General features: G+C 44.9%; 2 protein-coding genes across 2 annotated transcripts in view; one reads left to right on the forward strand and one right to left on the reverse strand.

The window, feature by feature from the left end:
- Positions 1–10: 10 nt before the first annotated feature.
- Positions 11–6635, reverse strand: dohh (deoxyhypusine hydroxylase/monooxygenase). Its single transcript, XM_068593301.1, has 6 exons — positions 6548–6635; positions 4021–4127; positions 3271–3438; positions 2692–2768; positions 1389–1644; positions 11–824 (listed from the first exon to the last, which is right to left on the reverse strand). The coding sequence occupies exons 2-6, from the start codon at positions 4124–4126 to the stop codon at positions 514–516; spliced, it is 918 nt and encodes a 305-aa protein (XP_068449402.1). The 5' UTR covers position 4127; positions 6548–6635; the 3' UTR covers positions 11–513.
- Positions 6636–12519: 5884 nt separating this feature from the next.
- Positions 12520–14737, forward strand: part of arhgap39 (Rho GTPase activating protein 39) — a 45844-nt gene continuing 43626 nt past the window's right edge. Inside the window, exon 1 of the mRNA XM_068593238.1 lies at positions 12520–12694. Coding sequence (XP_068449339.1) covers positions 12684–12694 — 11 coding nt within the window. The 5' untranslated portion in view covers positions 12520–12683. The remainder of the gene's footprint in view (positions 12695–14737) is intronic.

Below are 14737 nucleotides of genomic sequence, written 5' to 3' on the forward strand. Positions count from 1 at the left end.
CAAACAGGTATTCATGTTGTGAGCGCTGGCCATTTACTGAGCACTGAAGCAGGGTCCTTTGAACATAGTTAGCCCTCTACGCCGGTGCAAGTATAGCGTTGCACGTGGCCACGCTATACTTCAAAATGGCCGCGGCTGTTGCTTTGAATGAGAACCTCATCAACTGTCAAGCAGCCTGGACAAGAACCCATGTCTACATTTAGAAATGTGTATAGCTCTGGCTCATGTCCGTTCACATACTACTCCCAGACAAAAATATCGAATGAAGCTTGAGATCAAACCTCCAGCCCAGAGCTGCTGGACGAGAGCTGTGGAGGTGCTGTGGCCTCAGTGAGGACATAAAGGGGAACTCTTGGTCTGCTACACAGCAACAGCCTCTGCAGCTCACCAACTTGTATGATATATGGGCTTTTATTTTGTTATTGTGTGTGCAGAGTATCTTTCACACTGAACTTTCATCCAACCGAATAGTTTTACAATAGTAAATGTTCCTTTCGGGTGCAACGTAGACCTTTAACTCTGGAAGCTGACCAGTCCGTCTGCATACTGGAACTGCTCACTGTTCTCGTACTCCAGCATATCGAGAGCGACCTCGCAGCTTTCTTTGACGATACGTTCTCTGTCTTCAAGGTGTTGTTGCAGCACAGCCAGACAGTCTTCTTTGCCGATAGACCCTAGAGCTTCTGCCGCCTCGTGCCGGACCATAGGGTTCTCAGTAGAACGCTCCAGAGCGGCACACAGGGCTGGGACCGCAGCCGGATGCTGCATCTGACCCAGGACGTAGCCGATCTCATGCCGGAACAGAGCACTGGAGCACTGCAAGCCTGGAAGCAAACATTATGCACAGACTGCATGCATGACTTGGAGAATTGAGCAAGGCCATCATGTTGTTTTCATTTGACTTTAAGAGAAGTGTGCAGAAAGAAACATCTCATTTACTGACTGAGAACATTCCTTTCATTGAAGCGGGAAGGTCTATAACGATGAATACTGTTGCTGTCATATGGTATATGTCACAGTGAAGGACAAATAACTATTGTTACATGGTTTGCACTGGCTTCACAGTAAATATCTTGTTTCTACCTGGCACCTTCTTAGCATACATCTTTCTAAACGAGATTCAAAGGTTTTTATCTTCCACATCCTCTTCATAAAGGAATTAATAAGCTGATCATACACTGAAATATGAGTTCTTTGAAATGGTGATAAGATTAATGCTCTAACTAAATATTTCTAAAATGCAGTGCAAACTACCAACTTGTTTCTGTTTGTGTTAAGGAATCTGAAAACCGAGGTTGACATAAAAATGACCAAAAGTGATCAGACGTAAAGTAAACGTTATGTTATTGTACACCGCGATGCGTAGATGACAGAAAGCCGCATCGTACCGTCTCCCAGTGCCAGCACAGCCGCCTCGCTGCCCAGATTCCGCAGAGCAAACATGGCTCGGTAACGCTCAAAGAGCGGCAGACTCTCGTCCAGCAGCGCTGAGCGAAGCTCCTCAACGCTCCTCCTCGGTGCCGGAGGGGCCGGGTCCACAGAGCGATACGGGTTCTGGTCTGGACTCTGGTCCTCCAGCTGCTTCTCTCCTCTTGTCTGCAGCCACTCCAACCGCCCAACAGCCAGCTGACACGTCTCTGCTACCTGCAGGGAGGCAGCTTCAGTACACTGGTAAGAAGTGTCTAGGTGGAAGTTACAGAGTATACTGAACTTAAGGTTTAAGTTACAGAGTAGAGTGGACTACAGGTTTAAGTTAAGCAGTTGACTGGACTAAAGGTTTAAGTTACAGAATAGACTGAAAAAAGAAACAGTGCGGCCGCATTTGGATTTTTTCAGCTACTAATATACAACCCACAATAATCTATCATGCTTCATAAGACTCCTACAAGCTCTGAGGGTTATGAAGAGGTGTCTTTTATTTAAAATCAGACTTTGTAACGTGTATTTATTAGCGACTTAGTGAAACGTTACAGCGAAAGTGATGGCGAGGTTACGGGTAATTTCAGCAATTTAAACGAAGTTAATCAACGTTGTGGTTCTGTATATACTGTCGGACAGTGATTTTCAACAACTATGACTCTCTCTTGCAACACACCAGAGTCAGGTGTGCCGTAGGGAAATGTCCAATTTCACTTAATCGGCCCAAAATAATATCATTTAGTTGCCGTAAATAATGTGCCATTGTTGAGCGTCTGAGCCTGCAATATAGTGGCTGGCCTAGAAATAAATACTTTTTCATGCCAGTAGGTAGCGCAATTATGACCTACCACATGTGCTTTATTATTCTACAATGTGACATTTTGTAGAAAATGTGCCACGGCTCAAAAAAGATTAAAAAACACTGTAGGAAATCTCACTTGTTTGATCATTTCATTGTCTAATGACGGGTGCTCGGGGCTCAAAGATTTAATGCGGAGGCGTCGCTCATCAGCACCAGCAGACCCATTTGGTTACACAAGTGTTCCCACAAACTACAATTGTGTTTTCATTTACTTCTATTTACATTTCATTAATTCTTTCATAGTATACAAAATTAAATAAAAGGAACACACATTTACCTACAGTAAATACCTGAAATAAAATAGTATAATAAATAAAATAGTATCCTTTTTCAATGGATGCAGCAAAACAAACAAGATTCTTGCCTCGCTGCATGTCAGTGCATGGGGCTCCACTGTGTTGTGGTCCTACCTCTATGACAGGGTCCTGACTGTACTCCTTCAGCAGGTCCAGAACCACCGGGTCACCGATCGCCCCCAGAGCCTCGCCTACAGACAGCACACAGTGAATACACATTTATGTACGGATGGTTGTGTGTCAGGACAAGGAAGCCGGGAGGAACAGAAAGACATGATGGGTTGCTCCACAAGAACAAAGACCTCACCTGACCCATTTCAAAGGGTTGTTACCTCTGGTTACTTCTGTCGAGTTATTTGCATTCATGTTTTTAAGTTAGTGGTCACTTCAGAACTTGTTTGAATTAACTGAGTGAAATGACTTCACTCTTAAACCTACATTCAAATACATATTTGTTGTAGGACCATAATAATGATGATCACCATCTGTCTCAGTCCAGCTCTGATGATAGAGCCTTCACATTAGAGAGTCCACCATTAAATAACTAAAGAGCCTCCTGCCATGGAAACCACGGGTTCCTTTATTTTAAATATCACTTTGAATGTTGTTCTGAATTATTTTTTATTGAATGATGATGTGTAGTAGTATCCCGCACACGCACACACGCACACACACACACACACACACACACACCTGCTTCATGCCGGACCATGGGCTCCTGCTGCGTGTCTCTGAGCACGGCCGTGAGAGCCGGGATGGCCCGGGGGTCCTGCATCTGGCCCAGGCAGAAGGCCAGCTCGTGCTTCAGCAGGGCTGAGTCATCCGAGAAGGCCTTACTGATCCACTCTATGGCCTCGGCACCTGACACACACATGTTCAATAAACGACTCAAACAAGGACCATTTAAATAGCTCAACACACCTAATGTGACAAGTGGTTTCACTTGTGTGCTCTTATGAACCCCTCATAAAAGCACACAGGTGTAATCAGGTGAGGTGGAGACAGAACACATCAACTAGCTGGGGTCGCCTGTTAACAATATGGGAAACACAAAGTTAGAGAAGAGCTCATTGCTTTGAACAAAGTAAGAAAAAGATGGAAAAGTAAGCAAAAGGCTGCTCAACATTTTGTTATTTAGCAACACATATAAACCCAACATTTCTGTGACAACATGTGAGACAAGGGTATGATTTATGGCTCGACACACCATCCATCCATCATCGTCCTCTTATCCGAGTCTGGTCTCGGTGGCAGCAGGTCCAGCAGGATGACCCATGCTTCCCTCTTACCCGCAACACTTTCCAGCTCATTCTGGGGGATCCTGAGGTGTTCCAAGTCCAGCCGGGAGATATAATCCTTCCAGCTCGACCCACCTGCATCACTAAAGACGGATGTACCCAGACCCCTCCCCCCCAGACAAAACCATGTACACGGACGTGTTACCTCCCAGGTTCTTCAAGGTGAATAAGGCTCTGAACCGGCGGGTCAGGTCCAGTCCTGGATCGGTCAGGACCTGTCCCACTGCTGCCATCTGCTGGACACTGGTCATACTGCAGCAGAGAGACAAGCGGTAAGAAGCCACTTCTGTGAACAAATCCTTTTAAATATGTTAAAATGATATGCTGATTAAAATATTAGTCAATTAATTGATAAACTGAAAACTACTAACAACTATTTTGAAAATGGATTGCTTGTTTGTAATTTATGAGTTACAAATCCAAAACATTCTTTACATTTAAATGTGGCCTTCTGGTTCCCTCCTCAGTCTTCTTTACATAACACAACAAACAGCACCATGGTCCCAACAAACAGCACCATGGTTCCAACAAACAGCGCCATGGTCCCAACAAACAGCGCCATGGTCCCAACAAACAGCGCCATGGTCCCAACAAAAAGAGCCATGGTCCCAACAAACAGAGCCATGGTCCCAACAAACAGAGCCATGGTCCCAACAAAAAGAGCCATGGTCCTGAGGTGTCATCTCAAGACCAAACACCCGTCTCTGAACAGCAAGAACAGGGACTATTTTGTTCGTCTGCACACACAAACTTAAACACAGGTAACTTTTATGATGTCTGCACTGATGGAGCAGCAGCAATGCGGAGCATCAAAGGCTTTGTGAGCAGAGTGAAAGAGAAACGTCAAGATGTTCATGATTGTCGCTAAGATTTAACCAGCAGGCCGAGCTCCTGTGTTGAATGAAACAAGACCTCTGAAAAGCTGCATATTTGCATCTTTATGTGAGGAAATGGGAGTGACGCATACCGCCCTGTTGCATCTGGTGGTTGTGGAGCGGCACAGTGCTGCCCGTGTGTCTGAGCTGCAGGAGGAACAAAAAGTGTTTTTGACTGATGAGAGCTGCGATGCAAGGCTGCATACACGCAGATATTATTCAGCACCTGAATGAACTGAACACACGGATGCAAGTTCGACATGAAATCAAATCATTTAAAAGTGCACCGCTGGCAACAACATGTTGAAAGTGACAATCTGGACATGCTGGACATTTCCCTCACTGCTCCTGTGTGAGATGATCGGTAGACACTAACTCTTGAGGAGAAGTTGTTTATTCCCCTCAACCTCCGATGAATGCCTTGACTGGTTTAGGGACCATATATATAGCTCACACCAGCTTTGGGAGAGGACATGACTCTGACGAGCAGGAGGAACTAAGTGATCTGAGACAGGACCGTGGGTTAAAGCTGAGCGTTGCGGAGCTACCTTTGGACAGTTATGGTTGACTGTTGCCAAGGAGTTCCCCATTCTTCTACACAAAGCAATTTCAACATTGCTCCTATTTTCCACAACATATCTGTGGGAGTGATTTTAAGAACGTCTGCTATAAAAACTAAAAACAGAGAGTGACAGAGAGCTGTTGAAGAAGAGCTTTGTGTTTCAGCAAGAGCTTTGTGTTTCAGCTCTGTTCATCCAAACAGGCCAAGAGTTCACACTGAGTGAGTATCAACAAATCAAGAGACACATTGTCAGCATGAACACTGTATTATGCTACAATGTGCCATTTCTTTTATCCTTTTTGGTTATCAGTGTGACGCAGGATTTTTTTATTGTAAAAAATGTGCCCCGGCTCAAGAAAGGTTGAAAACACTGCGTTACTCCTGAAGTTCAGACGACACAACGGTCATTAGCTTCACCAGAACCGGTGAAGAGTCTGCTACAGACAGGAGGCTAAACAACTGGAGATGAACCAGCTGTACTTCCTGTCTCAGGAGCTGCTGAGTCACTCCACTGTCATGCAGTGGTTTGGATCCAGCACCAAACAGGACCAGAACAGACCAAAACGGACTGTCTAGTCTGCAGAGAAGTTATTGGTGCCAGCCTGCCATCCATTCAAGACTTGTACCTGTCCTGTATCCAGAGTCAGAACCATCACCCGGACGCAAGCACCTCCACCTCCTCCCCTCTAGGGGCACTGCAGAGCTCTGTCAGACCATCAGACCCCACAGCGTCACTCTGATGGTCAACAGTCCTACTGCCCTGCAGTTGTGTTTATGTCCAGATTAACACCTAGTATATATATTTATATTTATATATATATATATATATATATATATATATATATATATATATATATATATGTGTGCATAGTCGTTCAATTTTTAGTTTCCCATGCTCTACTTAGTTTGGTTCGATGTGTGTACGTTGACAGGCATACATAACAATGATTCTCAATATACACAATTTATCATTCAAGAGCTTCAGCGACCGACTGCTTAACCGCAGTAGTTCATTCAAACGCAGGTAACCTCACATGGGAGCGAATGGGAACTCATTGAAGCTAATGGGAACTCATGCAAGCTAATGGGAAGTCATGCAAGCTAATGGGAACTCATGGAAGCTCCAGCAACACATGGAGGGAGGCTCCGTGCAGGTGAGCGGTGAAGAGACATTCCTGACAACTGGCTTTACGTATTTCAAACATCCCAACCCACGAAGAAAGAAACGTCCTCACCTTCAGTCTGAAGGTAGACTACAAAAGAGCTTCGGCATGGAAAACAGTACTGCCGGCCTTCGCATGCGTACTGCAACTTCCTCTCGTGCTTCTTCTTCTTCTTCGCTCAGTTAAAGCTGACTACATCAACGCTGAGGACTCAAGACGCCACCTCGCGAAGCGGAGTGTTCACCGTTACGGCTTCGTAACAGTGTTGTCATACGAAGACCATGTCATTATTATTTAATTACACAAATATATAAAATATATCCATGACTTTAAAGACAGTGTTACAAGGTGAAGGCCGGAGGCTAAAAGAGAAAAAATGTGTCAACAAAAAAGATGACAAACTGGTCTTAAGCAAGCATAATCAATTTAAACAAAAAATTAAGGAGTTAAGATGGTAAATGAAAACACATGAAATCAAAGTAATGAAAGCACCTGCTTCATTATTCAACCATTACTTTTCATTTTGATTATTAAAGCCATGTAGAAAGATAGGGACAAGGGGATCCCTTGTTTACAGAATAAACAACATTATAGAAATACGGTCAATGTATGTGATTAAAATTGTTCATTTGATGAGACTAAGCACTTTGACTGACTAATAATAACAGCAGCAGATGTTATAATAGAATAATAATTACAATAAAATCATTCATAAAAGCAGTTTTAGTAATAGAAATGTGACTAATAATTATATTAATATTATCAGTGGCAGTGGGTCAAGCAGGGCCATTGCAGGAGGCAGGAGAGGATCAGATAAAACCACAATCTATATAAACCTGAGATGGGGGATAGCACAAAGACTCTGGAAAAGGAGCAAAGTTAATGTGCAATGATGGAAAGCGATCAAAGAGGAAAGTCTTAAGTCTACTCTTAAATGAGGTAACTACGTCTGCCCCCCGGACTGAAAGGGAAGCTGGTTCCACAGAAGAGGAGCTTGATGACTGAAGGCTCTGACCCTCATCCTATTTTTTAAGACTCTGGGAACCACAAGCAGCCCTGTTATTTAGTCAGCGCAGCTCTCTAGTGAGGTAATTTGGTACTATGAGCTCTCTAGTGGGCTAATATGGTACTATGAGTTCTAAGAGGCGAAATCTTGTGCACTGTTCTCCTCTGTCCTATTTGCCATCACTCGCCACATCTTTGCCACTTCCATAAGCAACACTGCTACCCCCTCGCCGCCTTTTCTGTTCATCCACACTATCACGAATATTCACTTCTTCAATGCAGCCACACATTGTTTAATCGGAGCGATAATCCCCGACATCCTTCTACCAAAGGTGTGCGCCAGACCACATACAGGTATGTGAGCAGGTGTGCCCAGACCACATGCTGGTGTGTGAGCAGGTGTCCCCCAGACCACATACAGGTATGTGAGCAGGTGTGCCCAGACCACATGCTGGTGTGTGAGCAGGTGTGCCCCAGACCACATGCAGGTGTGTGAGCAGTTGTGCCCCAGACCACATACAGGTATGTGAGCAGGTGTGCCCAGACCACATGCTGGTGTGTGAGCAGGTGTGCCCAGACCACATACAGGAATGTGAGCAGGTGTGCCCAGACCACATGCTGGTGTGTGAGCAGGTGTGCCCGGACCACATGCGGGTATGTGAGCAGGTGTGCCAGACCACATACAGGTATGTGAGCAGGTGTGCCCCAGACCACATACAGGTATGTGGACAGGTGTGTCACACATGTTCTTAGCAGCTCACAATTATTCATGGGACCAGTTGTGTCCGTCTCTACAGGGACAAAAAAAGCTTTGAACAAAATGAATGTAATAATGTGCATTTCATCTTTGTCTTTATTTATTTTATTTTTTAAGTTTAATCTTTGATAGAGTAATGTGGGTTTCTTAACCCTAATTAAAATGGGTTTCTATTGTGATAACAAATACATTTGCTCACTTGTATTCATATAAATGCATGTAAAATATTTTTTACACTTGAATAAACAATAATCAAATACAAATATAGTAGGGAATATTCATACAGTGTTACAGTTAACCGGCCCTTTGAGGGCAACCATGATGCTGGCCTGGGGTGAAAAAGAGTTTGACACCCCTGGTCGGTCGGTCGGACTGCCTGCCCACTTGCCTGCCTGCCTGCATCTCTCTCTCTCACTCTCTCTCTCTCTCTCTCTCTCTCTCTCTCTCTCTCTCTCTCTCTCTCTCTCTCTCTCTCTCTCTCTCTCTCTCTCTCTCTGCTATTGAAAACATTAAACATAAATTATCAAAAGAAGTCTACAAGAGGAAGAACTGCGACTCTGGGTGCACAAAATAAATAGATGCTTGGGTTGGAGTGACCAAACAGAAACGGTGAAGATTATAACATTAAACAAAGGAAAACACATACCTGCAGAAGACGATATACAACACATAAATTGCCTTCATTGTGTCTTTCTTGATCTGTCTCCCTCTTTCTTTCTTTATCTGTACCTCTGTTCCTATCTGTACATCTGTTGCTGTCCCATGTAAAATAACAGGATTTACACAAAGAAAATAAATGATGAAATTGCTGTGTAACAAATGTGGATAGGGCATGGTTTTCCTGCATTTATTTGCATTGTTATCTGCAATAGACAATGTAATGCAAATCAATCGCCTTCTCGACTCTCTCTCATAAGTCAAGTCAAGTCAATGACGATCTACCAGGTGGAACCATCGTAGAAGTACCAGGTGGAACCCTCCTAAAAGTTTCTGTGGAACCTTCATAGAAGTATCTACCGGGTGGAACCTTCATATAAGTATCTGTGGAACATTCATAGAAGTGTCCATCAGGTGGAACCTTCAAAGAAGTATCGATCAGGGGGAACATTCATAGAAGTATCTATCATAGAAGTATCTATCAGGGGGAACCTTCATAGAAGTATCTACCAGGTGGAGCCTTCATGGATATATCTACCAGGTGGAACCTTTATATGAATATATGTGGAACCTTCATATAAGTATCTATTAGGTGGAACTTAAAAGTATCTATCAGGTGGAACCTAGACGTATCTAACAGGGGGAACCTTCACATAAGTATTTATCAAGTAGACCCTTCATGGGGGTATCTGTGGAACCTTCACAGAAGTATCTATCAGGTGCAACCTTCATACAAGTATCTATCAAGTGGAACCTTTATAGAAGTATCTATCGGGCGGAACCTAGAAGTATATATATCAGGTAGAACCTAGAAGAATCTAGCAGGTGGAACCTTCATAGAAGCATCTATCAAATGGAGGATCTAGCAGCCTTCATAGAAGGATCTACCAAGTGAAACCTTCCTAAAAGTATCTTGCAGGAAGAACCTTCATAGAAGTCATTACCAGGTGGAACCTAGAAGTATCTATCAGGTGCAACCTTCAAAGAAATATCTGTGGAACCTTCATAGAAATATCTACCAGGTAGAACCTGAAGGATCTAGCAGCCTTCATATATGGATCTACCAGGTGGAACCTTCCTAAATGTATCTTCCAGGTAGAACCTACAAGTCTCTAGAAACTTAATACATTACACTGACGCTTTTATCCAAAGCAACGTACATGTTTGCTCTATACACCGTAGACACAGCTAAGGGGAGCAATTTGGGTTAAGTGTCTTGCAATTTTGGTTAAGACTGGAACGGTAACCACTGAGCTACAGTCAGTGAAATTAGTGGAAAGAAATTAAAACCTCATTTTTAATGGGCCATACAACACACAGTGTTCCCCTGAAGAAGATTTGATGAAGCAAGGAGACACTGTGAGACATTCAAGTCTGTAGCAACAGATCTTTGTGGAAACCTCAAACTCACAGGTAATGCATAAATATATGTACAGAAAATTGTGAACAGCTAAATAAAAGTTTGTTCGAATAAGAAGTGAAAATGTATGTCATAGAAACAGGTATATATTTGGTTTGAAGGCTTGAATAAAATTACAGGACTTGGATCCCAATTCGAGTCAACCAAAATTGAGCTGAGACAGGCTGCAGTTCTACTCAATGTCCACTTGGGGCCACAATCAGCTTGCACGCACGCACGCACGCATACATGCACACGCGCGCGCGCACACACACACACACACACACACACACACACACACACACACACACACACACACACACACACACACACACACACACACACCTGGCTTTCCAGACCTGATGTGACGCTATCAGCGTCTCATGTGACTGACGGGGTCTGAGGAGAGGCTGTACAATCGGACCGGTCCAATGATCTGGTTCCAACACTATAAAAGCTGAGCTGACAAAATGACTGTAGGATGAGAAGTCAAAACTCTGTTGGGTTTCTTTGAAATAAAATGAATTATTTGTTGTGGTATAGCTATTAAACATATAGCTATAACCACTGTTCCGGGGCCCACTGGTGGTCCTCAGATCATCTGGCAGGTCGTGTAGGTACTGCCAGATAGATTAAATAGGAAATAATAAAAATATTTATGTTATTGGCCATTTAGAGTCAAACAGACCATAAAGCAGGGTATGCTTTAGGGCGGGGCTACAAGGTGACTGACAGTGACAGGTTGCTGCCTACCAGAGACGTTGTCTTTCCTACTCCTCTGGCGTCTCCTCCACGTTCCGAATATCGTAACTTCTGTTCATTAGTTGCAAAAAACAACAAGATGGAGATGGCGAAATTGAAACTCAAGACTTACAAACATCGCTCCACAAACCAATGGGTGACGTCACGATGACTACGCCCACATACCGTCTGTGGTCATGAGCTAGCTTTTTATGCATAAATGTGCTTACAGGTGCTCACAGACAAAAATGCTTTGCCCCTGTTAGCTAGCAAACGCTCCCTCGCATGCAGTGACCCAAAATTCATTGTTTTTTTTTAGAGGAAAAGTGACGTGTTAGAAATGTCTGTGTGGGTAAGAAATATAACCCTGAAGTCACAATGATGACTTAATACCGGCAGCATTGGTTGTGAGGATCAGTCGGTACAGCTGACATTGACAAACAGACATTTACAGCCTGTTCAACCTGTAAGAAGTCATTCATCTTGAATATGGTCCATGTAGCTTCATGACTTGGTAAAACCTCAGCTGTAGGCAGCTTTTATCCTCAGTCTGGGGGCCGAAAAGGTCCATGTAGGTGGTATTTAATCCATCCAGCCAGTGGTTTGGCTCCTGCTTCATCGTGGGGTTCTCGGACCTTCTCAATGTTCCTGTGGGTTCCATCCCACAGTCACATGGCTTCAAGTAGTTCTGAAGGGTGGTGTGAATGATGGGAGTGTCTGCGTTTCTTTGGTAGCGCTGCGATGCTTGGAAGACATGTCCAGCTAGTGCCCCAGAGCATGCTGGTGGACCAATGAAGCCCAATATATGTGATGCCAAGACATACAAAGAATCCCTCAAACACGGTCTTTTTCATTTGAACATGAATGCATCGCCACTCGAAACGAGCGGTGCGCGTTACCTTTTGCATAAAGGTGGCTAAATTTAGCACGTTAAATACCGGAAGTTATTGTATGTTAACTTCAGAATACACAAGAATCGGTGAACGTTTGGCGTTTTGCTTATTGCGTGTTCAGGTAGGAAAACATCTGGCTTTAGATTGTTTCTCCAGCCTTCTTTCATGAGTATAGAAGTGTGTAGCGTGGTTTAATGAAACAGAGCATGGTCATCTTGTTATATGGAGACTGGCATGGGCACTTTAAGAATGATTTCATTGTACAGACGATGTCAAGGTAATACATAATCAAGTGTATTATACTTTGCAAAAAGACGCTTTTTTATTTTTACAAATAAAATGCTTTCCATTAAATTTATAACAATATTGGCATATTGCCATATCATTACATTGAGGATTTCTATATTGATTTCTTGTTTTGTGTGTTTTTGCCAACAAGTCTCTCATAATGTATTGTATAAGTCCTATATATACCCTACAGACCATGCGTGCTTGGTATTACAACAGTACAGTCTTATGTCTAAATATGATATATTTATATATTGCACCATATCTCCCAAAAAAGTGTCACATTGGCGCGATTGGGCGAGACGCTTTTATTGTGAAGGTAATGACCGGAAGCGGTGTTCCACACTGTCGACAGCTCAACACGGGTCTGGGAGGAGTGACTCGCTGACTGCGGCGACCGCAATTCGGGCAACATGGGAGCCGCTGTGGGATTTATTCTAAAGGGATTTTAAAGAAGCGTCCGGGACCATGGCAGAGAGGTGAGTCCCAGCGCCCATGTTGTGTTGAAGCCTCGCCTCGAGCGACAGGAGGCAGCGACCAGCGACCCGTAACAGCTCCTCTGGTTGCGCGCTGAGACCGTTAGCTAGCTCGCGACTCATTCGCTCGCGCGATCCAACATGTCTTTTCAGCACGGGAACAACACGTCCGTATCGGGGGGCTCTCCGGGTCCGTTCTCCGTGCTGCTGGCCTGCTGGTCTGGGGGTAGTCCCCACCCCCCTTCGGGTATTTGTCAAGGTGGAAGCAGCGGCGGAGGGAGGCTGCGCGGCGGGCGGGGATGCCGCTGCACCTGTCGGTCTACATCTGCGTCTCTTTGCTGGAATGCAGCTAACCAGCTCCTCGAGCCACAGGATGCTAGCGGCAGAGCCGCCGCGGGCACCTTCAGCCGCCTGATGTGGGCTGAGACTCGAGCGAGCCGGGTCCTCCCTCCAGCATCCGTCTCCTCCCGCGATGGATGGAGGCGCTTCCCACCAAAGCAGCGCCGGGCACGGGAGCAGCGTGGCACAGTCCTGGGAAAGCTGCCTCCTCAAGCCTGGCACACCCGTGACTATACGTCCACGATACGTCTTGCCCCCGCGGGGCCCCGTGTGGGTCGGGACACGGACGTATAGTCCCGGGTCCCCAGTCTGTGCCCTGATGGGTGGCACCTCCAACCTGCGCACTGGTCAATGTTTCATAGTACTTAGCTTCACAGACATGTATTTTCAATCACCAGAGGATTTCATCCACATGATCCACCAATGATGGAGTACGCGTTTTCATTAATATGATTTAGCCCATTTTGCAGAGCGGCGCCTCGCGAGGTGACGTCAAAAAGCATAAAGTCCCAACTTGTAACGTCGCTCGTTGTATTTTGGACCTCTTCGGACCTGATAGCTCGAGTCGACCTTTCCCCGTGTTGCATAACAGCACCTGGCGCGCTGACTGGCCGCCGCTCCGGTAAAACAATGAAAAGGTCCGGAATGTAAATGGAGTCTGGCTACAGCGGAGGAAGCGTAGTGTCACGGCATGTCCAACAACGACGCATCTCATCCCGCTTGCTGCCTGTAAAGGAGGGTGTGGGCCCGCGGCTCCAGCAGAGACAATGGAGGTCCTCCAGAAGCGAGCAGCTTATGAGCACAGTTAATAATTGATGGCTGTTAAATTCGTGTCGGGAGGTCACCCGGCTCGGCCTCGGGTAAATCACGACCGCGGGTTCGCCCCGCGGGCTTTGGAGCACAGCTCAAATGTTTGTTAGGAGTGCTCTCGGAGGCATAGTCCACTCGGCCCATTGATCCGGTCAAAATGTACCCTCACCCTCCTCATCAAGTGCGCGCAGTAATACTTGATGATATGAGATCGCGTTTGGACTCGTGATCAGATGTCAAGGCATCATCCGCATCGTCAGAACACGGATAAGCCGGTTCAGGGTCTGGCGAACACAAATTGAACCACGTATGTCAATCAAAGCATCCCACTGAACCTCATCTGCTTTTATGCAGGGGGGAAGGGGCGGGACGGGGGGACCAAACATAGACATAGACAACATAACAACATAGACCAAAACCAGTACTAACTATAAACCCGAGCCAACCCTAACATAGACCTGAACCAGTACTAACTATAAACCTGAATCAGTTCAAACTATAGACCTGAACCAGTACTAACTATAGACCTGAACCAGTACTAACTATAGATTGGAACTAGCCCTAACTATAAACCTGAATCAGCCCTAACTATAAACCTGAACCAGTCCTAACTATAGATTGAAGTGAAAATACCTAGAATAGAATTTTCCCTGAGGTATATATAGTCGGAGACTAAAGTAATCTATCTCAGGCTCCAGATTTCAAAACGATCTCAAACGATTCAAAACAATCCTATAGAGCATGGACTTCTATACAACCAGAGGAGTCGCCCCTGTTGGTCAGTAGAGAGATTAAATGTTTTAACACATGATCACGGTATTTTGTAATATTCTGGCGGTTTCACGGTATATCACTGTATTTTGTCCAGTGTGAACACATTCATGGCTGGCTTGCAAC

The sequence above is a fragment of the Clinocottus analis genome, unplaced genomic scaffold (assembly GCF_023055335.1).
Source record: "Clinocottus analis isolate CAN_PGR_092001 unplaced genomic scaffold, fCliAna1.0.p SCAF_29, whole genome shotgun sequence".
Classification (NCBI taxonomy): Eukaryota; Metazoa; Chordata; class Actinopteri; order Perciformes; family Cottidae; genus Clinocottus; species Clinocottus analis.

Coding starts and splice junctions, on each gene's coding strand:
- dohh (XM_068593301.1), bottom strand. CDS start 4,126: ATGACCAGTGTCCAGCAGATGGCAGCAGTGGGACAGGTCCTGACCGAT. Junction 3,439..4,020: donor CACCTTGAAGAACCTGGGAG/GTAACACGTCCG, acceptor TGTGTGTGTCAG/GTGCCGAGGCCATAGAGTGG. Junction 2,769..3,270: donor CATGGTCCGGCATGAAGCAG/GTGTGTGTGTGT, acceptor TGCTGTCTGTAG/GCGAGGCTCTGGGGGCGATC.